Below are 27054 nucleotides of genomic sequence, written 5' to 3'. Positions count from 1 at the left end.
AAAAATTTATTTGTTTTATTGTGAAATACTTATTGTTTTTTTTTAATTATTGATTAAATTTATTTACAATATGAACCCTACTGTCGATTCTACATGCTCATTAAAACAACATCACAAAAGTATCAAACAAGCTGTGATTTCGCCTGATGGTAAATAGTCTATGGACACATGTAACACCTGACGTGTTACGCGTTGCTGACCCTAATGAGAATCTTAATACGCCACTTTTGAGCCCCGCACTGTAAGTGCTGTGACGTAGTTGTCAAGTATTTAGTTTAAGTGCATACAGACAATGGAAAACCATTACACGTGATGATAGGAAATCTAGGAAATCACTTCAACATAACCAAGTCTATTGATTAAATTTATATATATATATATATATATATATATATATATATATATATATATATATATATATATATATATATATATATATATATAACAATATAACTCACAACTTCGTCAATTCTAAACCAATTTAGAAAATTATTTGATTATATATCAGTGAAGAATGATAGGTGAGGATGAAGCAGGTCAGTTAGCCCATCGTGACGAATTCAACAAAAATTGTTCACGATAGTTTCCAGGGGAAACCACGTGGAACCATTGTCAAATAACATTGCTAAAAATCCCTTTTCCCCCAGTGCAAAGGGTTAAGGATTTAAATATAAGTAATGAATAATGTAATAATCAGAAAAAATCAATTTTTTCCTGTTATTTTGTATCCCAACGAATGGGAAAGAACCAAATTTCCTGCAATAAAATTATCTATACACATCCAATATTAGACTCGATTCTAAAAAGTGTGTCGCATTAAACACGACAAGTGATCCGATCGAGTGTCGATAAATCGATAATAAATTACATTAATAGTATACGGTACCAACGGATAAATCACTAATCTTATCTCTCGCTATTATAGAAAATAGAGATTTTCACTAAAATAAAATTATTATCAACAACTGGCTGACTATATTTGGATTTATAATACTTTGTTAATGTGACACATTTATGTTTATATAAATACATATTTAGGTCTCGTTTGTAGTAGTTATGAGAAATATTTTTTTATCGCGTTAGCTCTAGATAATTTTATTGCGTTTTTCGTTCATGTAGTGGAGTGCATATCATTGAAGAACGCACAACGAATTACAGGGATATTCTCGATTCGTGTGAATTTTTTATGTGATGTTATATCTCGATAAACCAAAAATTGTTGAGGAAAAAAGTTTCTAGAGTGGCAACCCCATACGAGTACATCTAATGGTAAAAAAAAACCATTTCTGGATTAAGGTTTTCCCTTCATACCCTGTAATTACGTTGTGGCAATGCGGACATAAGCAAGCTAAAGTGGCTATGGTCTGGTCGCATAGTTTGAAGAACCGTCAACCGATGGGGAAGAAAGGTTCTTGAGTGGCAACTCTATACGGCCAAAAGCAGTGTAGGATGACCCTCACTAGATGGATTGACGACCTCAAATACATTGCAGGGAGTAGAGAATGCAAGTGGCTCAGGACAGTTCTTTATGGCAGTCTATGGGGAGGTCTATATCTAGCAGTGGGCAGAAAATGGCGCAGATGATATTGATGTTGATTTTATGTGATACGTCTCCAACAGGTTTTCAAAAATTCTTTTTACAATCGGTAGATTTTATTCCCATGTTTCATATAAACTTTTCCAGATGAAAAATAGTTGTATTTTTTTTAAAGTAAAATCCATATATTATATCATAAAATGCAGGATCTTATTTATACAACATAGAATGGCCTGTACTCTATAATTTCTCTGCCGTTACCTATCCTTTAAATGGCCACGCAAACATAGCTGCTTAGCGGCAGAAACACGAGAGAGGCACAAGTACTCATTTGTACAATTTTTCCATGGTTTCATTTTAAAATTTTAAGAGGTGAAAATAAACATGATACAACTTTCCTCACCTTTATACTATTGTAATAAAGTACATTTATTACATATTTAAAATATTTCTCAGTATACGTATACTACACAGACATCCGTTTGTAGCATTATCTACCCCTCAACTCAAACGTGACGGTTACAGATAGCTACGCTATCAGTTTTGCAAAAAAAAATAAAGACAAAATACCAAAAACAACAATGGTATATTCAAATGACGTTAACAAGCATTTGGAGCCTTTTGTCGCATAATTATGGGAAATATGTTATGTGTAATAAGCTAAACGTTTAAGTAATAACTTCACGTTCTTCTTTACAAAATTAGTTAACTAACTTGAATGTTTAGTTTAAACTAGTTTAATTAAACAAAAAGCATGTATTTCCCCTCACTAAAACTACCAATATTGGCATTTTATCGCTTGATAAACGATGAATATTAGATGTATTTATTTTTTTCGATTATAAATACTTTATGCAAACAAACTCTAGTAACGCCCTAGCGCACTATAGATAAAAAAAAAGTTGGCCGATAAGAAAAAATAACGGTCAAACCCATTTCCCGCCATTTTTACTGTCACGTTGTTCTTATCTATGGTTTGTAGGCTTGTAGAGGTGTAAAGTGTTGATCTATTTACCTCTTAAATTATTTTAAAATACCTGAAACATGTCTACTAAAGACGTTAATTGCATGAAATATACTTTTTACAACACGACGCCCGATAAATGAGTCTGAATGGCTAATTATATGTGAATATTCATGACGATCGAATGTACCTAATATATCGTATTTTACGTAAGCTCAGTTTGTATGTTATCTTCAAGTGTTCGCCAGTAATTTAACTGCTTCCGTTGAAAACTCAATTTTGTTGTTAGTTTTTAGAATTATTAAAAGTAAGTCATCGATTCTGCGGTGTCCATAGGTGTGATACTGTACATGTCTACAGGTAAAAATGACGACGTTACAAAAGATAAACTGCTAGTTTGTTTGATATTTCAAATTGCATTAAAAAATTAGTTGCAAATAATTACTTAGCTCTACATCAAAAAGCAGAATCCGTAAAATTATAAACTTAAATAAAACTCTAACTTAGAATTTATAGACATTATTAAATATTTAACAAGGTATGAAAACAAGCGAAGATTCACAATGCAAGGTATAATAAAAACTAATAGGTATTGGATATAATACATATGCTAATGTACTAAATGACATTGAGTAAGGAACTCACAATCTACAGACATGTATCAATTGTAATGTACCTAGTACTTGTAACAAAATTACAGATCGCAAGTACTGGCCGTAAGCACGCGAATCGTAATTCCATTGTCTGGATGTCGATGCGTTAAAAAAAAAAAAAAGAGGACACCGCTAATTGTCTATGTGACGGAAAATGGCGGATTCTTTCCGGACATGTCTTGCGTCTCTTGTTTACGTGGATGCAGTAAAATTATCTGCAGTTTATTATTACAGAATAAATATGAGTAAAAGCAAGCAGAAATTGAAACGTGCCCATCGAAATATGAGCACAACATTACGTCATAGGATTATTAAAGTTTTTTTTATTTAACCCTCTGACCGAGAATCCCGCGATTTCCGCGTACAGTATCTATTAATTTTACGCATCCCGCAATTTCGACGTGCTCGCATTTTTTTAAGTTTATTGACGTTTTTATTATTCTATTTTCGCGATACCTTTTTTGGTAGATTGATATTGTATTTATCAGAATTTCGAGTCGAATTTCGTCAGGTCAGTTACCTGCATTTTTATTCTCACCTATCATCCCTCACTGGTGCCCCGCCAGTATATATACCATAAGCGTAGGCGGGGTTACCATTCCATTATCATCCATAAAAAAGAAAAAAAAAAGACATCAACATTTTTTTTAATTATTCTTATTTTATATATGACTACGTTCAGTACAATTTTAATACAAGTACATAATTACCAAAGGGAGACATTATACAAAAGTCGTTTTCTTGGGCACCTTTGTCCTATTCGTGTTTCCGCCGTGAAGCAGTTGTGTTTGCATAACTGTGTTTTGGTTGGAAGGGTGGGATAAGGCAGTGAATTTACATGGTACAGAGAAATAACACTTGAGTGCTCAGGGGGGTATCATGGGCGAAACAGTATACTTCTATAATGTCCATGGTACTGCTCATGTCTATAGGCGACGGTTACCACTTTCCATTACGTGCGCCGTTAGCTTGTTTGCCATTCTAAGTTGCATAAAAAAGGAGTTCTTTTTTATTATCCAGCTCCTTGTACTGTAATAATTAAATCGTTAATCCCAACAATAAATTTAAAAACTCATAGAAACATAGAAAGAAGTATAAAAAAGAAGATAGTTAACTTTTACAAAAAAAGTCACTATAAATGTGGTCACCAATTTCAAGATATTGTCATTTTATATAACTCTTCCAACATTGCATTAATGTTGCAATTCCACGATTCTTAATAAAATTGCTTATCGCGCAGTTTGCACTTATATCTAACACTGCACTTGTTATAAATACATTTAGTTGGCATCGATATTGTTTTGTTGTATCTTGACTTAATCAAAAGTTATAAAATTTAATATACACCTAGTTGTATTGCATAATTTTGAACTATCTGTGTGAACTATACATTTTTGTATGCTTACAGGCTAAACATGCGGAACGAGATATATTGTTAACATCTTTATGTTTTTATACGCATGTTTTACAAATAAATACTCTTGAATCTTGGATTATACTGTCTGAAGAATTACATACATTATTACTTCTTTTTTTTTTATGCAACTTAGAATAGCAAACAAGCTGACGGCCCACCTGATAGAAAGTGGTAACCGTCGCCTATAGACATGAGCAGTACCATGGACATAACAGAGTATACTGTTCCGCCCATGATACCCCCCATGCGTTGCCATTCCTAAGGACTCGGGTGTTATTCCTCCATACCTAGTAAATTCACGCCATATCCCACCCTTCAAACCGAAACACAGCCATTTAAATACAACTGCTTTACGGTTGAAACACGAATGGGACAGAGGTACCCAAGCAATCGACTTTTGTATAAAGTCTCTCTCTGGTAAAAATTTTTATTCTGGACAAAGAACCTATCCCAGTTACGCAGACAAATTTGGTGGTTAACTACTTTTTGCCAGTAATTAAAATACATACTACACCGTCTACTTATTTCTCTGTCTGCCCAATGGTTGACTGGCGGGGGGAGAAGGGATTGTTAGTAATGGAGATTAGCAATCCCATTGCTAGCAATATACCCTATTTTTTTTAATGGATGATAATGAAATGGTAACCCCTCTTACGTCATCGGTATACACCGGCGGGGCACCAGTGAAGGATGATAGGTGAGGATGAACTAGGTCAGTTAGCCCATCGTGACGAATTCAACAAGAATTGTTCACGATGGTTTCCAGGGGGAACCAGGTGGAGTTCGACCTAATAAGGCATATTGCTAGCAATGGGGCTATCAAACTCCATTACTAACAATCCCTTTCCCCCCGCAATATACCCTATTAGGTCGACCTTAACGTGGTTCCCCTGGAAACCATCGTGATTGATTTATTGTTGAATTCATCATGATGAGGAAACTGGCCTGTTTTCATTCTCATCGATCACCCTTCACTGGTGCTTAGCCAGTGCATACCGTTAGCGCAGTCGGGGTTACCATTCCATTTTCATCTATTAAAAAAAATGGTTAAATGGTGGAGAACATCGTCCAGTGTTAAGTCCGTCACATAGAAATTTACTGTGCATTAAAGTTTAAATAAATAACAATAAATAAATAACTGTCTTCAAACAGTTCATTCTCTTTTCATATTTTACTACCTTTTGGGGATTTTTTCATTTAATTAATAACTAGACTAGATGATAGATATATCAATTTGGCTACTTTTAATATATTTGAACTAATCAAAGCTTTTTAAATTCGATTTAGTCCGAAAACACGATACTGAGTCGGCAACTCTACAAATATCATAATACCAATTCATAATGCAAACAATAAGATAATTTTCGCGTCACTATAGTGCCATAGACTATAGAACTATCACGGTACCAACTGTGTCCACGTGACGTTGACACAAGGCATTATCATAAAATGACGTTTGTATTGACATTTCCTTAATCGTCTTTCACTTTGATCAATTTGATCATTGGTATTCGCGCCTAAAAAACTGTCATTTAACACTAGTGTTATGATCACACAATTCACAATATAAAAACTGTAACACGGAGTTGTAAAACATTTGCACTCTGCGTTTATAAGAACAATACATCGTATTATAACCCGCTTATCCGTATGTGTCGTATTTTTAATGAATTTTCAACTAAATGTCCTCAAATTGATATCTTCAACTCACGTCTAAATACCTTCAAAAACATTTTACAATCAGCCATCAAGTCTCTTTGACATGTCCATATTTTTATGTATTTTTATTATTTGCATGTACTTCATTGTTATTTGCCACATTCATATGCTTTCTTTATATAATTTATAATTAAACGTTGTTTGCCGACTGCTTTAACCGTGCTGTGTGTACACCTGTCTGGGTCTCAATCTAGTTCAAACTATTATCTTTATAGAAAAGTTTATAATGTTATTGATTGTAACCTGTTGTGTATACCTTTTTATAAATAAAAAAAAATAAAAAAAAAAGATCTGGTCAGTGGATGCAGGAGCCTCAGAATCGTTCTTTAAGGCTGTCTATGGAGGAGACCTATGGCCTACGTTCAGCAATGGATAATTAAGGGCTGAAACTATGGTTATATAAACTGTTTTATTAATCACTGTCTGGTCCCGGCATAGAATGAGCCGCCCATTCCTTTTATGATGGTGTCGTAAGAAGCGACTAAGGGAATTTAATGTTTGAAGGATAGGCAACAGCGTCTTTCTTAAAATATCATTAAAGCATAACTGCAGTTGCCAATACGCCTGCCAAGCTTGGCAACTACTGTCAAAACCTCCTTTATGGGGGAGGCCTATAATCAGCAGTGGACAGTTACTGGCTGATACGATGATGATGATGATGATTCATCATAGTATTAGGCCGTTATTCACAGATTGGCAAAACATTTTCAACTGCTAATGTAGGTTTTACCTTTATAAGACAACACAACTATTGTCTATTTTGGAAAAAAGTAAATCGCGTTATAAAATAGGAAAACATTTCCAGCATTCAGAGGATTAGAAAAAAAAAATTAAAAGAAAAATAAGTGTGTTCTTAATTTGAAAATTTTGTTATGTACTTTATAAACGAATAAGTTTAATGTACACAATAATATTTAGTTTATAACCCTGATTATAAAATGGCGTATAATTAATTAAATAAAGTTTTCCCTCGCAGCGAAAATTAACATCAATGACATTTAATTAATTTAAACACTAATAAATACTTGGAGTATCTAAAGTAATTATATTTACGTCGAATCCTTGACACAGTAAATGGACGTACAGCTTGAATATAAACTATGATTTTAGTCACGTGACGTCGCGCTACGTTACATTCGCGCGTAAAAAATGGCGGATTTATAATTTCTTGCCATTTATTACTATTGTAAAGTCATGTTCGCGTTGAATTGCGTGACAATGGCGTAATTTCACAGAGCCAATCGTACATGGTACTCTGTGTACTTGTAGGAAAAAATAAATAATTATTTTTATCAATACAAGAAAAATAGCATAATAATATATTAATAAATTAGAGAAACAATTTCTCGTGTTACTATGAAGAAGTGGCTTATACAGGGTGTTTATGAGATGGTTTCTAACTATGAAAACGAGTTGAAAGAGGACAAAAAATATTGAACGCTAATACTTATACTAATATTATATGTAAAACGGAAGTTTGTTTCTGAATATCTGTTACTACCGATTGGATTTGAAGAAATATTTTTACTTTTTTTTAATAGACGAAAATGGAGTGGTCTCCTCGCCTGCGCTAACGGTATACGCTGGTAAGGCACCAGTGAATATGTGAGAATGAAAAACAGGCCAGTTAGCCCATCATGATCAATACACCTAGAATTCAACACGACCGTTTTCAGGGGGGACCAGATGGAAGTCGACCTGACAGGGTATATTGCTAGTAATAATTCTTTAGTGCAGTTTACTAGGCTTATTAATAGTATGGATTGGTAATTAGGTCTTCTCTAATTGTATAACTGTTAATTAGTATACATTGACGCTTATCTGTGAGAGCTGTATACACCTTTAATTGTTGTGTTCTATGGCCTTAAGCTTGGTAGTGAGGAGCGAGATGTTTTCGTTCGAATAAACTTAGATTTAAGCACTTTTTAATAGTAGTTTTTCACTTTTTACTTACTTATATCATTGTACATTGTCTGCTTAATTGTTGTGAGCGTAATGTTGGTGTCTTTTATAAATAAATAAATAATAGGACTGATAATCCGCATTACTAACAATCCCTTCCCCCCCTCTTGAGAAGGGTTGTAGGCTATTTCCCATCAAGCTACAATTACGGGTGAGGCTGCGGGATACAGTTAGTTGATAATATGAAAGGATCGGAATATAAGGGTGGTATATGGCATGAATTTACTGGGTAAGGAGGAATAACACCTGAGTCCTCAGGAATGGCAACGCATGGGGTGTATTATGGGTGAAATAGTATTACAAGTTAAAAATTTTTTTATACAACTTAGAATGGCAAACAAGCTGACGGCCCACCTGATGGAAAATGGTAACCGTCGCCCAGAGACATGAGCAGTACCATGGACATAACAGAGTATACTGTTTCGCCCATGATACCCCCCATGCGTTGCCATTCCTGAGGACTCGGATGTTATTCCTCTGTACCCTGTAAATTCACGCCATATCCCACCCTTTAAAGCGAAACACAGCTATGCAAACACAACTGCTTCACGGTAGAAACACGAATGGGGCAGAGGTACCCAAGCAATCGACTTTTGTACAAAGTCTCCCTCTGGTACTGGTTCCTCTAGATTTTGATGACGGAAAAAATGGTCATCACCAATTTCAATTTCAGTATTTCTGTATCAATAATTCCCTTTATCAAAATAGACTACTGAGATATTATGTATTATTTATTTATGTATCAATGTTTTAAGTATGTGAGGTATTTTTTTAAAATTAGGTTATGATGAGGCTGACATATCCTTATAGGATAAAAGCCTCTTAATAAAAAAGATAAAAAAAAATTCAATAGCGACCATAGCAGTCAGATATTTACGTTCATTTCTCTAGAATTCGTCATATCGATATAATATACTGTATAAACAAAATATATAATATATCTGTATCATCCCTATAACGGATATTTACCTATAATATATAGTTATTGGGAGGAAAGGGATTGTTAGTAATGGAGACTGAGAATCCCATTGCTAGCAATATACCCAACCAGGTCGAACTATATATATAGTTATTGATATATATTACCCAACTCTACCATAAAAGTTACAATATGTTCTATGACTTTCATGGCTCTGTTCATGTGTATATACACGAAATTTTTTATTTCCCATCAGGAATCAATCTGTCCGCTTTGAAAGTTGCATACAAAATTGTGCATCTAAATTTATGTGTCTTGTTTTTTTCTGCACTATTAATAAGACAATTATGATAATTACAAGATGAGCAAAAAATTTATATAAAGAAAAAAGAAAAATTCTTCTATTTTCTAATTGAAATAACTTTTATTCTGAATGAAGCGACGAACCTAAAATTTGTAAGCAGACAATCGACGGGCGCAGGTGAATCTGGCTTATTTTTTAGAAGTCTATATGGTAGGCTTATGGTTATCAGTAGATAATGACTGAAATTATAATGATGATGATGATGATGCAATTTTTCGATTGTTGAATAATTTTCCAATTATCACCTTTGAACATTTCCGAGGGCAATAATCTTGTTACACGTTATCTATCAGTGACATCTATTGCTTATCTTGTTTACTAGAGCGATAAAAAAAATTGTAAAATTAATATTGTAATAATTACAAAACATCATTGAGCATTTTTAATACGTACGAGTAAAGATAAAAGTCCATTGACTAATTGTCGTTAGCTGGCGCTAAGGGAGCGTATGACATCATAACACTACTTGCATCAGAAACATGAGACAGGTTTAAAGTAAAAAAAAAAAATTTAAAAATTAAACATACCTAACCTATGCAACCGCAGCCTACTCCGAGTGCTAATCAAAGACAAACACGTCGGTTACAGAAAAAAAAAAAGAATACACACACAGACAAAAAAGGCAAACATTACAAAACTTACCTAAGTATGGCCGAGGATATCCTACCCGCAAACAAAAGCGATAACCTTATTCGAACTCCGGCGTCACTTTTACTGAAATTTTAAATTTCGAACGAGTATGTTTTTCCGGGCTGGAGACGTCTGTACACGACGAGGCCCAGTGTACAACTAAGTGACGAGGCGGCGCCTGCGCTGATGGAGCTACGCCTTAACTTACTCACACAAAGGGGCGTAGCCCACACAAGCGCGTATATCTAAACCATTCTAAACTTGACGAATAGGGGTGCGTAGGTCAAATAAATCTATATTGACTAATGCTCTTTTCGGATCCTTATCGATATTCTAATTAAATATGGAGCGTCACCTTCGAACTTTCGAAGTAAGGTAACTACTATGTAAATTTCAAAATCAGATACAATTGGTGTTTGTGCTTTTATACAAAGATATACCAGACTTTGTGTTTCTTTGTGTGCTCTATAACTTACAATACGGGTTATGTTCTAAAGAATTGTTCGAGATGATGCATGCCTACGTTCCCCTATCAATGTCTGACATCAATAGGAAAATCATCCTCACACCGTAGTACTTAAACAGCTGTGTACAGTGACAGTTCTGGAGGAGTTCTCTCCCGTGAATACATAAGACCTATATTTAAAAATTATCTACCTGACAAGTTCTCAAGAAATTACAGAATGAGGTTTTCTCAAAAAAAGATATTTAGAAATAAACGAACCGGACCTTACCTTCAATGCTGTATTTATAATAAAATCGACGTTAGGGGGGGAAAAGGATTGTTAGCTATGGAGTTTGACAGCCCCATTGCTAGCAATATACCTTATTAGGTCGTGATTCCCCTTGGAAACCATCGTGAACAATTCTTGTTGAATTCGTCACGATGGGCTAACTAACCTACTTCATCCTCACCTATCATTCTTCACTGGTGCCCCGCCGATGTATACCGATAGCGCGGGTGGGGTTACCATTCCATTATCATCCATTTAAAAAAAAAAATTATAATCGACGTGTTGTTCCGGCATAGAATGGACCAGCCCTTACTTTCCCGTGGGTGTCGTAAGAGGTGACTAAAAGAATTTTATAGTCGAGGGATGGGCAGCAACGGTCCTCTTAAAACATCACCAAAACCAACCCGCCTGCCATGCGTGGTAACTAATGGTAAAACCAATAGAAGGAGGCCTATGTTCAGCAGTGGACAATTAACGGTTGATAAGGATGGATGGATATGTAGAAGCGTCCCACTTAAAACATCTCTAAAAGCCTAACTGCGGTTGTCAACCCGCCTGCCAAGCGTGGCAACTACTGGCAAAACTCTCCTTAAGGAGAAGGCTTATGTCCAGCAGTGGACAGTTAAAGGCTGAAATAATAATAAGGATGGATGATTCATGATAAATTACGCATAGATTTTATATAAATAACAGTGTACTCAAGTCTCTTACCAACAGGCAGACAGAAAATACAAACAACTCAAAATTCTCAAAAAAAAATTATGTCTTTAGAACCATATTTTTTTATGTAACTAAGAATGGCAAACTGACGGTCCACCTGATGGAAGGTGGTAACCGTCGCCTATATACATGAGCAGTATCATAGACATAACAGAGTATGTTTCACCTATGATACCCTCCCATGCGTTGCCATTCCTGAGGACTCAGGTGTTATTCCTCTGTACCCTGTAAATTCACTGCCATATTCTACCCTTCAAACCGAAACACAGCCATGCAAACACAACTGCTTCACGGTTGAAACACGAATGGAACAGAGGTACCCAAGCAATCGACTTTTGTACAACTTCTCCTTTTGGTAAATATATTATGAAAGTGGATAAATATAAATTTAAAAAATAATAAAGTGCATAAAGCAAAATGTATGAAAAATTATCGTGGTTTTAATTCCTGATGAATTCGTCACGATGGGTCAACTTGAACTACACTATAAACCTATCATCCCTCACTGGTACTGGTACTGATACCAGTGGGGGATGACAGGTTATGATGAAGTCCAAGTGGTTCACGCTGGTGAAGTCACTAGCGCAATATATTTTAATAGAGCAGGCTTACCATTTCATCGATTAAAAAAAACGGTAACTGACATAATTAAGTTTATTTCGAACGTGGCATATCACTGAGTTGACATACACTTCGGAATTTCAAGTCTCAATACAAAGTACGAACAAAGGAATGAGGTTTGAATATTTGTTCAAGTGTATTTGGTTTATATAGTTCGAAATTCAATTTTTCTTCAACGTTCTCGGACGACTGGCGGTGGAAAGTGGAACTACCATTATACTTGTAATACACCTATATCAGTTGTGTTTGTATGTACCTACTATATAATATTTATATGTAAATATGTCAGTATATAAATTTGAGTGGTGACAAAATAACAGTATATAATATTACCGTTCATTTATCGCTGATATCTGTCATAAGAGGGGACTAAATAATAATGAATTGAAATCAATACCCTGATTACTTGATTAGTAATATTTTGTTTAATTCCGCTACTGTTAGTATTATTTTGTTTAATTCCACTATTATTGTATCGTTATCCAGACTGAGACAATGATAGAAATAATCTATACAAGGATTTCAAATTTTAATTTATTACGTCATCAAATCAAATAATTCAAAAGCGAGTGTAGACTTCATGATTGGAGAATGAAAGTTATGGAGAACAAATGTTAGAGTAACAGTGAAAGCATATTACTAGCTACTTGGTTAGTATTATTTTGTTTAATTCCACTATTATTAGTATTATGTATGTACAGTCGAAATGTGGACATGGAGGAGAATGGAAAGGATAAGCTGGACAGAAAAACTAACGAATGAGGTAGTCCTGAAACTGGTGAATGAGAAACGAAAATTAATTAAAACAATAGAGAATAGAAGAGGCAAAATGCTGGGCTACCTTATACGACATGACGATTTTTTAAAGAGCATAATAGAAGGAAAAATAAAGGGCAAAAGAGGAAGAGGAAGACCGAGGAATAACTACACGGTAAAAGAAAAACTAAAAACTGACTGATAAAAGAAACACTAGGTGTTATGTCGTATGGGGAGGTCAAGGATATGGCCTGGGATAGAACTGGCTGGAAGAAGATGCATGAATTAATTGCACCCACAACGAATCCAGGCAACTCTTAAATGAAAAGAAGTATGTACAGTAGGTAGGTCGATCTACACTAGAGCTACAAGCTTCGAATTAAATGCTAGTGCCTCCTTTCGTTTTGGAGCGGAATTAAAAAAAAATGCCAATAATGTAACCACTTATAAATATTTTATTACTATAGTATAGTAAACCGTGTTAGTGATTAACAGGACGGACGGAAGACGGTAATGTCAAAGGTCCCGTCCGGTCACACCATATCGTTTACACCTATGCAAATAATATGTAAGTATTATTCATGCATTGGATAGTTTTAATATAAAATAAAATAAACAATAATCTAATCATCATCATCATCATCATCATTTAAGCCATTATTCATCCACTGCTGGACATAAACCTCTCCTATAGACCGCCATAAAGAACGCTCCTGAACCACCTACATCCACTGACTCCCTGCTATGCATTACAGGTCGTCACTCCATCTAATGGGGGGGGCGTCTTACACTGCGTTTGCCCGTACGGGGTCGCCACTCAAGAATCTCTCTTTTCCATCGATTATCGGTTCTTCGAGGTATGTGACATTCATCTAATCATCATCATATCAGCTTTTAATTATCCACTGCTGAACATAAACCTCTTTGCCAGTAGTTGCCACACTTGGCAGGTGGATTGGCAACAGCAGTTAGGCTTTATAGATGTTTTTAGAGGTACGCTGCTGGCCATCCCTCGCCCTTTCTTAGTCGCCTCTTACGATACCCACGGAAAAGGAATAATGATAAAAAGAGGCCATAAATTCTGAATATGCTCAGCGAAATGTGATCACGTCGAGTGCTGCATTCACCATAACGGTGACGATAGACAAACGACTCTGATTACCCCATTAGGGATTAAGGTCGTGAGCATATTTTTTTAAATAAAATATGCAAAATAATAAAATACGCAAATAATAAATGTGCAATAATATTGTATTATGGGGGGAAAGGGATTGTTAGTAATAGAGACTGAGAATCCCATTGCTAGCAATATAACCAACCAGGTCGACCTCCTCGCGGTTCTCCCTGGAAACTATCACGGTTAATTCCTGATGACTTCATCATGATGGGCTAACTGGCCTGTTTTTTCATTCTCATCTATCACCGTTCACTGGTGCTCCGCTAGCGTATCCCGTTAGCGCAGGCGGGGTTACCATACTATTTTCACCCAATGAAAAAAAAAATATTGTATTATATTTAACGTTTGTTATATATATTATAATGCAATATACCGTTGGTGTTTCTATGAATTCCAAAAAGAGGAATGTTTTAATTTATGTATATTTTTTTAGGTCGCGCGCATTGTTTATCTTCACAATTGTGAAATAATTCTGATTATTCTTTTTGTAAATTAAAATTAATTGATTAATCATTATTATTATTATTTTTTAAAATATATTTCGAAACAATTTGAAAACGTGTCGTATTACTTCAAAATATACGGTTCGTAAATACAACTCTTGTCTATACGTGTTCGACTTAAAATTGACTGTTTTTAGTCCCACTAATGGGACTTAGGTTTCTTTATTACTATACAAAATAATAACAATAAACTCACCCGTCTCTGCTCGCGTAACACTCGGGACAAAGCAATGAAATAGTTATCAATGGCTTTTATACAATCGCTTATCGGCCCTATTTAGAGATGGATCAATACATTTATCTTGTTTGCCAATGTTTTTCAGCTATCCCTGTGAGAAATTATTGTTAGTAAATTTGAACATTAGTTAAATAAAACGTAGTAGTTAATCCTAACTGTTTAGTTGGGGGGAAAGGGATTGTATTTCTTTCAAATAAAGAATTTGATAAGGGTTTTTTTTGGTGGATGAAAATGGTATGGTAACCCCGCCTGCGCTAACGGGATACGCTGGCGGAGCACAAGTGCAGGGTGATAGATGAGAACGAAAACAGACCAGTTAGTCCATCATGATGAATTCATCAGGAATTAACCATGATAGTTTCCAGTGGGAACCGCGAGGAGGTCGACCTGGTTGGGTATATTGCTAGCAATGGGATCCTCAGTCTCCATTACTAACAATCCCTATCCCCCTTATGATAGGGGTAAGTTGTTAGTCAAAAACATTGGGAAGCATGGCTTGGTCGTTGAATGAACACGGAACTTTGAAAACAAGTAGATTTTTATGCATTAGTTAAAAATGTGATTAATTGGTTATTTGATTAGAATTATTTAATTCTTTTAGTTAACCTAGTTCAATAAAAAAGGTGGTTAATTCCAACTATAAACGGTTAGGGGGAGGAGGGGGGGGGGGGGGGTAAAGCATTGTTAGTAATGGATAACAGTCCCAATATACCTTGCCAGTTCGGCCTACACACGGTTCTTCCTGGAATCTCCATCGTGATTAATTCTTGTTGATTGCAATTTAATCAGAACATTATATCAGCTTTTAACTGTCCATTGCTAAATATAAGCCTCCCCCTGGGGGGGGGGGGGGTTGCTTGTAGTTACCACGTTTGGCAAGCGGATTGCCAACCGTAGTTAGGCTTTACAGATGTTTTAAGAGGAATGCTGCTGCCCATCCCTCCACCATATGCTCCCTTAGTCGCCTTTTACGACACCCACGGGAAAGGAAGGGGTGACCTATTCTACGCGGCGACTACACCGACAACATATCCTAAAAAAAAATCATAACCTTTTCGTGGTATAATTTTTATATGTACAATTTATAGGTCATCAAAAATTTCAAATGTCAAATGGTGGGTCCGTTTGAAATTTTTGATGTAATGCAGAAAACTTAGTACTTGCTATTTATACAAAATATAATAATTTTGAAATTTATATATACGTGTACAGGTCATTGTTATATCCAAAACACGGATTTCCATAAAAAAATATCGAACCCACGACCTCAGCCCCGGGACCAGCGATAAATATCACGATTAACTTACCTTTTAAATTAACCTGAACTATATTAACATAGTATATTAGAAAACATTAATATTAAGTACATCCTGTCATGTCAACAAAGGTCCTCTTTTAGAAATATAAACACAAAATTTATCTATGTTATAAGCAATTTAAAAAAGTTTTTTTTTTTTTACACGATTCTCGAAAATAAATACTGTTCGGAATAAATACGGAATGGTAATACTGATTTTAGGGTGCCGTGCCTCCAAAAGGAAAAAACGAAACCCTCATAGGATCACTTCGTAGTCCGTCCGTTTGTCCGCCAGTCAAGGCCTTTTTTATAGAAATTAAAGTCTATTTATTTGTTTGTTTGTTTACACTTTATTGTACACACTAGTAACATATGATTAATTAGTAATTAAGGTTAGTATGAAAGTAAATTAATGTAAATAAGAAAGAAGCAATAATTAAAAAAAAAAAAATTCTTAGGAACGCATGGAGGTATCAAGTTGAAATTAATATATTGTAATATACTCAGGCCTGCAATCTCTTAAAGCAGTGAAAAAATCTAACTTCTGAATCGACGCAATTAAAAGATACGGTACGTTTATGTTCCATTTATACTGCATATTTTAACATTCGCAATAGGAATCAAAACCTATAAGGTACTTCCTGTTTACTTAGAATCATTAAATTTGGTAAGAAGCAATACCATGTAGCACAAGTAAAGGAAAAAATCCGAAAACCGTAAATTTGTAATTATTTCACAAAAAAAAATTTAACTTGATGATTTTGTACGGGATCCTCGTGGCGCAAGTTCGACCCGCATTTGACCGGTTTTTTTTTAGTCATTCACTTTGCTTTTGTCCACAACTTTGTACACGTGGACTTCGGAAGTAGATAACATCTTTCAGATGGCATTTTTTTTAAGTTTTTAATAAGATCACACCAGATTTTAAACAGACCTTTATAAATACAACTCTAGAATCTTTGTCCCAATTTGGAACAAAGAAATTTAATAAAAAATATTGTTTCGACTTCTGATAACTACTTTTGTTAATAAATCACTCACATAAATTTTTGAAACAAAATAAACTTTTTTTATGCACCTTAGAATGGCAAACAAGCTGACGGCCCACCTCTTGGAAAGTGGTAACCGTCGCCTATAGACGTGAGCAGTACCATGGACATAACAGAGTATACTGTTTCGCCCATGATACTCCCCATGCGTTGCCATTTCTGAGGACTCAGAAAATAGTTTATTGGCTTAAAATGTAGTATACATAATTATTATTATATAGATTCTATACATTCTGTCTTATGTAATAAAATTTGTACAAAAGTCGATTGCTTGGGTACCTCTGTCCCACTCGTGTTTCTATCATGAAGCCGTTGTGTTTGAATAGCTGTGTTTCGGTTTAAAGGGTGGGATATGGCGTGATTTTACAGGGTACAGAGGAATAACATCTGAGTCCTCAGGAATGGCAACGCATGGGAAGTATCGTGGGCGAAACAGTATACTCTGTTATGTCTATGGTACTGTTCATGTCTATAAGGGACGGTTACCACTTTCCATCAGGTGGCCCGTCAGCTTGTTTGCCATTCTAAGTTGTATAAAAAAATATAAAATAAAAAAAAATATTTATTTATTCTATATTGATCACATGACAAAAAATGTTTGGTACACAGACGTACTTAATGCTATATAGCATTCTCTAATTATTGTATAAAATTGATCTATAAATGGCTAATATATGTTCCTTTGCTTTCAATTAAAATCTCAAAATTCTAAATATTTCATTCATTCACTCATTCAAGAGAACCAAACTTGTTTTTTAACATCTATGTAAACACTTACCTCTGACTGCAACGAAGTCTGCAAATCATCTGTTAACTTCTTCAACGATGCAATCTGAAACAAAATAGATTAAATAATTATAATTTATTAAACAAAAATATACAAATGCAATTACAAGATACATATATATTACATATTGTTTGAGATACACAGTAAGTGTATCTGACCTCCATGCTAGGAAAATCCTGTGTTACGAAGGTCAGGCTACTGTACTTTACATAATTAGATACCTTATATAAATTTAAGAATTTACAGAAAATATACAAATTGAGGTTAAACTGCAAATAAATTTACTAAATTTATTATAAATTTAAAATTAAAATAAAAAAAAAATTAAGCGTCCATTGAGCAATTAAAAGAATTAAAAGAGAAATCGTCGCAATTTATAGAATGTTATTATCATCTTAGCCATTATACGTCCACTGCTGAACATAGGCTTCCCCCATAGACTGCCATAAAGAACGGTCCTGAGCCACCTGCATCCACTGACTCCCTGCAATGCATTTGGGTCGTCACTCCATCTAGTGGGGAGTCGTCCTACACTGTGTTTGCCCGTACGGAATCTTCACTCAAGAACCTTTTTTCTTTATTTATTTATTAAATTTTAATACGCATAGAAAGTAGAAATGATGGACTTAACACCATATGGCGTTATCTACCAGTCGACCACCATACCATTTATTAATATCACTGCAAATTAGAAATCGATTTTTACTTGTATTAAAATAGTAAAACTTCTACCAGAGGGAGACTTTGTACAAAAGTCGATTGCTTGGGTACCTCTGCCCCATTCGTGTTTCTACCGTGAAGCAGTTGTGTTTTCATAGCTGTGTTTCGGTTTGAAGGGTGGGATATGGCGTGAATTTACAGGGTACAGAGGAATAACACCTGAGTCCTCAGGAATGGCAACGCAAGGGGGGTATCATGGGCTAAACAGTATACTCTGTTATGGCCACGGAACTGCTCATGTCTATAGGCAACGGTTACCACTTTCCATCAGGTGGGCCCGTCAGCTTGTTTTCCATTCTAAGTTGTATAAAAAAAAAAGTTCTCTTCCGGCAAATCCTGAATGGAAAGGAGGGTTAATTATCATCGGACAGTGTGCGTACAATAATAGGAGGAAACAATACAATTGTTTTTATTGAGAAATAATAAATATGTTGACATTTATGGTATATTATTAAAAAATAATATTATCACAAAAAAAAAACAGACGAATTGAGACCTTAAAAACTGAAAACCCATGGTGTATATTGGCGGTGAAATTGTAATTCTTTGTTTGTTACATCGTATCACCTTAAAAGTTTAATCAACCATCATAATGTTTGGGATGAAGAAACAAATAGATTTCATCCCGACTGAATTTTGGCCACAACAGAAAATTTGTGTTTTGCCCTTTTTAAGTTTTAATATACATATATAGCAATATAGTTGTGGCCATTTTGTTATTGTAGACATACGAAACAAGTCTATGTTACTTTTAAAAAATACTTTTCTTTTTTGCATTTTTTTTTCTCTTTTTGTGCATGACCACCTGTTATTATGACACACATCATCATCATCATCATCATCATACCAGCTTTTAACTGTCCACTGCTAAGCACAGGCCTCCCTTATAAGAATTTGCCAGTAGTTGCCATGCTTGGTAGGCAGGTTAGCAAACGCAGTTAGGCTTTTGTAATGTATTAAGAGGAACTCTGCTGGTCATCACTCGATTATGAAGTGTCGTTAGTCGTCTGTTATAACACCCACGGGAAAGGAAGGTGGCTCATTCTATGCCGAGACAGACATAAAATCTATCTATTTAACATACACAAAAAATATGGTCGAATTGGAAACCTCTTCTTTCCTTAATGTCGGTTAAAAATCGTCCAAGTACATTCAAGACTAGTGACAACACATCAACACTTGTATTATAGTCTACATATTTCTTTTTATCCAAATTCATAAAATGTTGCAAATAAAAAAAAATCACATAATTTATTGTTTGAATAATATTACATAGTCAAAAAAATTATGTTACTGTAGTTTTGTTTTTAAAAAAGAATAAGGGTGATATAGTAATTTTAATTATTAAATATTTATATATGCAATCTCTAAAGATCCTCTCTATTAATCTAAATCGTTAGTTGTTGAAGAAATATTGAAAATAATTTATCAAGTCTCATTCACGTTGCACATTTATTTATTAGCCGTTGGCTGAATAATGACTTGTCATCGATAGACTTTAAAAAAAATAACGCACCAATAGCGTGGTGGAGTTTTAAATTTCAAATTTCGAATCGATTTAAATGCGCGCTGCCAATAGGTCAGAGTGAAATGTATTCGCATTGTAAGTGGTTGTTACGTTGTTTTGTTTTTATGTAAAAAAGTTTCGTACGTGGACGAGACCGGGAATTATTCAGCTATAAGTTTCACAACAATAATCAACATTTTTTTTTTTTATAATACACAATAAAAGTTAACTCATTATGCAAGTCAATATTTCTTTTTATTAATATTTCCTTATTATTTTACTAACGAATGATGGAAAAGCCTTTGTTGTCTTTCCCGGAGAAAGCAAATTATTAGACAAATCTGCCTATACAATGTTGATAACAAAATAGCGCTCCCCTCCCCATTACATTACGATATTTATTTAAACTTTAATGCACAGTAAAATTCTATGTATATTTGGCGGACTTAACACCGGACGGTGTTCTCTACCAGTCAACCATTGGGTAAACCGAGAAAAAAAATTATTAGTATTTCTTGTTGGAGTTTTAATACTGGCTGTTGACACTGTGGTTTTTTAGAACAATGTATTTTTTTGGTTTGTTCTGTCAGATTTTTATAAGACATGTCTTGTATTTTTTTCACTAAACTTATTATTTTATATCTCAAATAAACATATATGTTTTATTACTGCATTCTGCTATTTACAACATTTCTTCACTATATTATGCATGTATTATAGATATAAACCTTCCTCTTCATTCAGTCTATCTATTAAAAAAACCGCATCAAAATCTGTTGCGTAGTTTTTAAGATCTAAATATATATCGGGACAGGCAGACGGGAATCGACTTTGTTTTACACTATCTAGTGACTAGTGAAGTGATAAAATAAAAGTGAGTTTGTTTATTACCTCTTGTTGCTTTACCTGCTTAAGCAATAGTTTTTTTTTTTTTTTTTGATGGGTGAAAATGGTATAGTAACCCTGCCTGCGCTAACGGGATACGCTGGCGGAGCACCAGTGAAGGGTGATAGATGAGAATGAAAACAGGCCAGTTAGCCCATCATGATGAATTCATCAGGAATTAACCATGATAGTTTCCAGGGGGAACCGCGTGGAGATCGACCTAATAGGGTATATTGATAGCAATGGGATTATCAGTCTACTAACAATCCCTTTCCCCCGCTTAAGCAATAGTTATAAAATTTGGTGAGCACGTAATTGTATGGGATCGTGAAGGGCATAGGCTACTTTTCATCCGGGTCAGTGAACATGCCCCGGCCACGCAAATGAAGTTGCGGGCAAAAGCTAGTAAACTATTTATTAATTTCGACAATTCTATCTACCCGGCGAATTTGGGCCAGTTATATTTATTCACAAAATAAATCGATCGACTGTAATTAAATTGGTCATTTTAGCCTCCCAAACCGATCATATTGCGAAGCACCACGAACACGTACGTTCTTACAAAAAGCCCTTATCGCCTGATAACGTAGTTCAAACAGTTACGATATCTACCCCATGCGGTCAACTCCCCTCTGGAGAATATTCTCTGGCACATTGAACCTTATGCCCTATATACATAGAGATGGTGTTATATATTACTTTAATAATTATTTATTTCAAGTGCAGATAGAAAACAGAGGGCGTATAAATTTAGGCCATATGCATAGGTACAACGTCTAAACTATTGTTTTGGTAATGTGCGAGAATATAAGTGAACTGTATGCACGACACGTTTTGAAAATAGATCCGAGAATGCGGAAACGACAAATTGTTATAAAAGTACTAGTAAACTACTAGATTCAAACTAAGTTCAGAAGAGACTTTGTACAAAAGTCGATTGCTTAGCTGAGATTTGAATCGATCGATTGCTTAGAAACACGAATGGGATAGAGGTACCCCTCGGTCCCATTCGTGTTGCAACCGTAAAGCAGTTGTGTTTGCATGGCTGTGTTTCGGTTTGAAGGCTGGGATATGGCGTGAATTTACAGGGTACAGAGGAATAACACCTGAGTCCTCAGGAATGGCAACGCATACGGGGTATCATGGGCCAAACAGTATACTCTGTTATGTCCATGCTATTGCTTATATCTATAAGCGACGGTTACCACTTTCCATCAGGTGGGCCGTCAGCTTGGTTGCCATTCTAAGTTGTATAAAAAAAATGCTGATTTTGATTTTGTTGTCAACCCACCTGCCAAGCATGGCAACTACTCTCAAAACCTCCTTTATGTGGGAGGCTTATGTTCAGCAGTGGACAGTTAATGATATGATGATGATGAAATACTAATTAAAAAATAATGTCATATTTTTTTTTTATTTTTGAATGTATATTTCTTCAGTATTACACAAAAACTACAAACGAGCTGTCAGTTTGTTTGCCATTCGAATTTTATAAAAAAAAAATTAATGTGAGTTCAATATGATAATCTCCAGAACTACTGTTGCATATAAACACTAGCAAATGAGGAATGTTTCCTGTCAAACGCCAGGCAGATCAAGGAAGCAGTTGGTGTTGTGTCATATCAAGAGGTGAAGAGACTCGCTGAAAATCATAGTGAGTGGCAAGAGCTCCACCGACAAGAGTGCAGCTCTTAAATAGGATAGATAGATTAGAATACAACTTGACAGAGGTACACCTACCTGTGCCATTAACATTAATGTGATATTTTCATCACTATAATGAGTTAGATGGAAAATTAAAATAAATTAAAAACAAACCTTTTTTTCATTCAAATTTTTATTGAGGCTTCAGTACACTTGGGTGACTATTCTAGCCTCTCGGGGAATATCTGCATGTTTTTTCATGGGTGAAAATGGTATAGTAACCCCGCCTGCGCTAACGGGATATGCTGGCAGAGCACCAGTGAAGGGTGATCAGTGAGAATGAAAACAGGCCAGTTAGCACAACATGATGAATTCATCAGGAATTAACCATGATAGTTTCCAGAGAGATTCGCGAGGAGGTCGACCTGGTTTATTTATTTGTTGATAACACTTTATTGAACAAAGTCTTAAATTATGGGATACAGAGTTTTTAAGAAAAGAATGAGTACAATGGTTTATCAGATCAGCTAGTCAGGTGCACCTTTACAGTACCCTTACTGTTTTTATGTTTGTTACCTCATAACTCTATCAGATGTAATCCGATTAGCAAATTTTTTTTATCTAAAAGTATTTACTTACAGATTAATCCCATAGACATTTTATGAAAATTAATTCAGTAGTTTAGTTTTTTTTTTTAATCAAAATAACAGGTTTTACAATAATTAAAGTTAGTTTTTTTAGAACAAAATCTTAATTAATAATAATAATATTTATTTATTTCATAATTTTTTGAGCACAATGAAACACTCATTTATTGAATGAATTATTAATATTATATTAATAAGAAAAAATAAATCCAATGGAAATGAAGCAATGTGTATAATAAAGACATACTACATACAATCTATACAAATAAAAGTGTGGGACAAATTTATAAAATTAAGAGTAAAAAATAAACATTCAAATCAATATTTTAGTATGTTTTTTTAATGGTTGATAATGGGGTAGGTAACCCCACCTGCGCTATTGATACATGCTTGTGAGGTACCAGCGAGTGATGCAAGATGAAAATAAATCCAGGTCACTTCACCTCAGGTTCAATGTGGTGAAGTCAATAGGAATTAAACATGATGATCGACATGCAAAAGATAATCTGACAGAGTTTATAGCTAACAATGGGGATGTCAGTCCTCATTACAAACAATCCCTTCCTTCCCATATATTCCCATGTATGTAAAAAAATCCAAATATATTCCTAATAATTCTTAATTATTCCAATTTATATAAAACAGTGTAACTAGCCTGTATTCAGTGGCATAACTATACCATTTAGGGCCTGTGGCAAATTCTTTTGATGGGGCCCTATCATTTATTTTTAAATAAAATAAAATACTCAGTTACAAGGAGAAAAAACTGAGCTCGAGCCAGGGCCCTATTGGGTCGGGGGCCAGTGGCATTTCGCCAGTAGCAGTAGCAGTTCCATTAGTGACATTTAGAAAAATTAATAATATATATATATATATATATATATATATATATATATATATATATATATATATATATATATATATATATATATATAGTATTTTAGAAAATATTTATTAGTAGCTGTGGATATTATTCTAATCTATATAAAAATTATAAACATATGTATCTAAAGAGGTATGTTTTCTTTCTTATGAGGTAAATAAAGAGAAAAGATGTAAATTACTTCATCGATTCTTATAGACGTATTATTTTTTAAATTATAAAATAAACAGACAAAAAGAGAGATATGACAAAATAAACATTTTAGTGAATTGTGTTTTATAATAAAAAAAATAAAGATTACGAAATATGGTCTAAGTACATTTTATTATTTACGTAAACACTGCTGTCAAATTTTGACAGTTGTTTTATAGGTTATGTTTTTATTGTAAAAAATAACAATTTTCAGCAGTTATCGTACCTCGAGCTCCTGGAGGCGGCATTTTTCTTCAAGTTCTTTTATTAAGCTATCATCTCTTGCTATTGCAACATCAGAATCCTCAGCTGGAGCTTCAGATAGAACTTCAGAAGCAAAAGTCGTAATTTGTCCTTTCAAGTTGTTTAAACTCTGATTAAGGTTTAACCACGACATTCTGTGCACTCATATCACAATTGTAAAATCAAAGCATTTATTTTGTAACGTAGCAAACGTAAACAATAAGAAAATTGCATTATTTTGCAAAATGACAAAATTATGTCCAGTTGGCAAAATACTAATAGATTAACGGAAACGTCACTGTAAAGAAATTATGATTGTACAATATCTGTACAAACAATTTTGTGCATTATTGAGGACATCCTATTTAATTTGGTACCCAAAAAATTATTTCTTTCAATAAATTTTGTAAATAGATTATGAAAAGATTGTAAAAATAAATTTGTGAAAAATTATGATAAAACTTTTACGTATCATAAATATACGTGTATTAAATGTTATGTAAATAAATATATACGTTTACTAAGATACTGTACTTTGGCATAAGGCAATAATTATTTTGTCATCTATAAAAAAGATTTACAATTAAATAAGTAAGGCAGCACACCTGCAATGCAGGTTGTGGGTGAGCATGGGCGGCGGTAATCACTTACTATCAGGTGAGCAGCATACTCGTTTCCCCCTGTGTGTAAAAAAAAGTAATAGTGTATAAATTGCTTTAAATATCATTATATATATACAATATGTAAATACAACTACAACGCTATGAATAATAATTTATTGCATTATTTGGATGATTAAATGGTTGCATGGCATCACATTTCAATTTCGTAATTATAAATGTAGTGGTGACTTTTAAAATGTAGTATCCTTCAATACTAAAACATTGACAGCTAAGATTGCCAGAAAAATTCCAATTGAATTTTTTAATTTATAAATGTTTCTGTTTGGATAAATTTAATTCTAAATTGATTTAAATATTTTTTGCCGTTTTTTTTTTTCGATAAAACTACAATTTGTCTTACAGACGTAGTACAACGTAATCTAAGATATGACCACAATTCAATCTGTCTTGTCTTTATAATTAAGTTTCCTATTTGAGTAAGACATATGAATAAAGTCATTTTTAAGTGTAGTTTTTAGAAATAGGAAAACAAACCAAATTTAGTGCATAAGTTTTTGCGTGGTGCTGGAACAAACATACAGACAAACAAGAATCCACTGTCAGAATCAATACAATCCGTTTACACCAAACCAGCTTTGAGAGCCAAAAATTTAAGCTTAGTCCCTTGAGGAACTAGTCTACAATATCAATTCTCCTCCCAATTGTAGACAAGTGATAAGAGCTAGATGATTAAATGGCAAATCTCATAAACCAGATAACTAGGTCACTTGGATCCCCACATCTTTAGTTATTTTGACATTCGAAGGTTAGGTCCTCCCAGAAAAATCTATTATTTTAATACCTGTTTTGATGTATAGGTTACCTCTTATCCAATGCAGAAACTGTTGTAGGTTTGGCCATTGTCCCACTTAGTGTTGATTTAAAGTTAGATGTTATCATTATGGTGTTTAAGATATAGATGATGTATGTCATAAAATAAAGGAATAACCAACTTGTATACTTCATGATAGTGTTAATCATGCAGCTATAGATATAAAAATATGTATGTATCTGTCCGATTCCCTTTCATAAAGCGGTTATATGCTGATGTGAGATCAACGATCATATCATAAAACATTCTTTATTACTCCCCGACTATCCCCTATCCTGGGCAAATTATTTGACATATCTACATATAATAATATTACCCCGACTCCCAGATCCTCTCAACATAATAGTTGCGCTTTTGCAGACCGATCTGGTAAAAAATACTTGGATATAATTAAATGTCTTTTTATCTGGTATAGTCCCTGAATCTTGGTAACTCTAAATTATAGTTTACATCTTGAAACCCCAAAATGATCCTAATGATCCAAATTCTTATGGACCTGACCTAAATTGTCGTGCTTTCGGCCTTGGAAAAAATTCTAGAAACTCTCATTAAAACTAAACTCGCATTTTAGCAAGTAAAAGTTTATTATTATTAGCCAGAAACTAATTTAGATTTAGATGTGGCATGGGTACTATAGGTAGCATTGATAGTAAGGTAGTTCTATTTGAGAATGAGAAAAGATAATTACAAGTTGCCCCATGAAATGGAAAGATTTGTGAAGGTGGCGCCACATTATTATGACTTGTGTAATATCAAATATAGTAGTTAAAAGTTTGTTGTTAATGAATAACT

General features: G+C 34.2%; 1 protein-coding gene across 2 annotated transcripts in view; it reads right to left on the bottom strand.

The window, feature by feature from the left end:
• Positions 1-25060, bottom strand: part of LOC113523228 (thyroid receptor-interacting protein 11-like) — a 78535-nt gene extending 53475 nt beyond the window's left edge. The window contains exons 1-2 of one of the 2 annotated variants that reach the window (XM_026909109.3): positions 24752-25060; positions 18039-18092 (exon numbers count right to left, since the gene is read on the bottom strand). In XM_026909109.3, coding sequence (XP_026764910.2) covers positions 18039-18092; positions 24752-24922 — 225 coding nt within the window. In that variant the 5' untranslated portion in view covers positions 24923-25060. Of the gene's footprint in view, positions 1-10177; positions 10335-18038; positions 18093-24751 lie in introns of those variants that run through there. The other variant, XM_052892045.1, reaches the window with a different exon arrangement.
• Positions 25061-27054: the final 1994 nt, after the last annotated feature.

The sequence above is a fragment of the Galleria mellonella genome, unplaced genomic scaffold (genome assembly GCF_026898425.1).
Source record: "Galleria mellonella isolate WM207_F2 unplaced genomic scaffold, CSIRO_AGI_GalMel_v1 utg146, whole genome shotgun sequence".
NCBI lineage: Eukaryota > Metazoa > Arthropoda > Insecta > Lepidoptera > Pyralidae > Galleria > Galleria mellonella.
The sequence above is the reverse complement of the archived record's forward strand: the minus strand, read 5'-3'. Positions and strand labels throughout refer to the sequence as shown.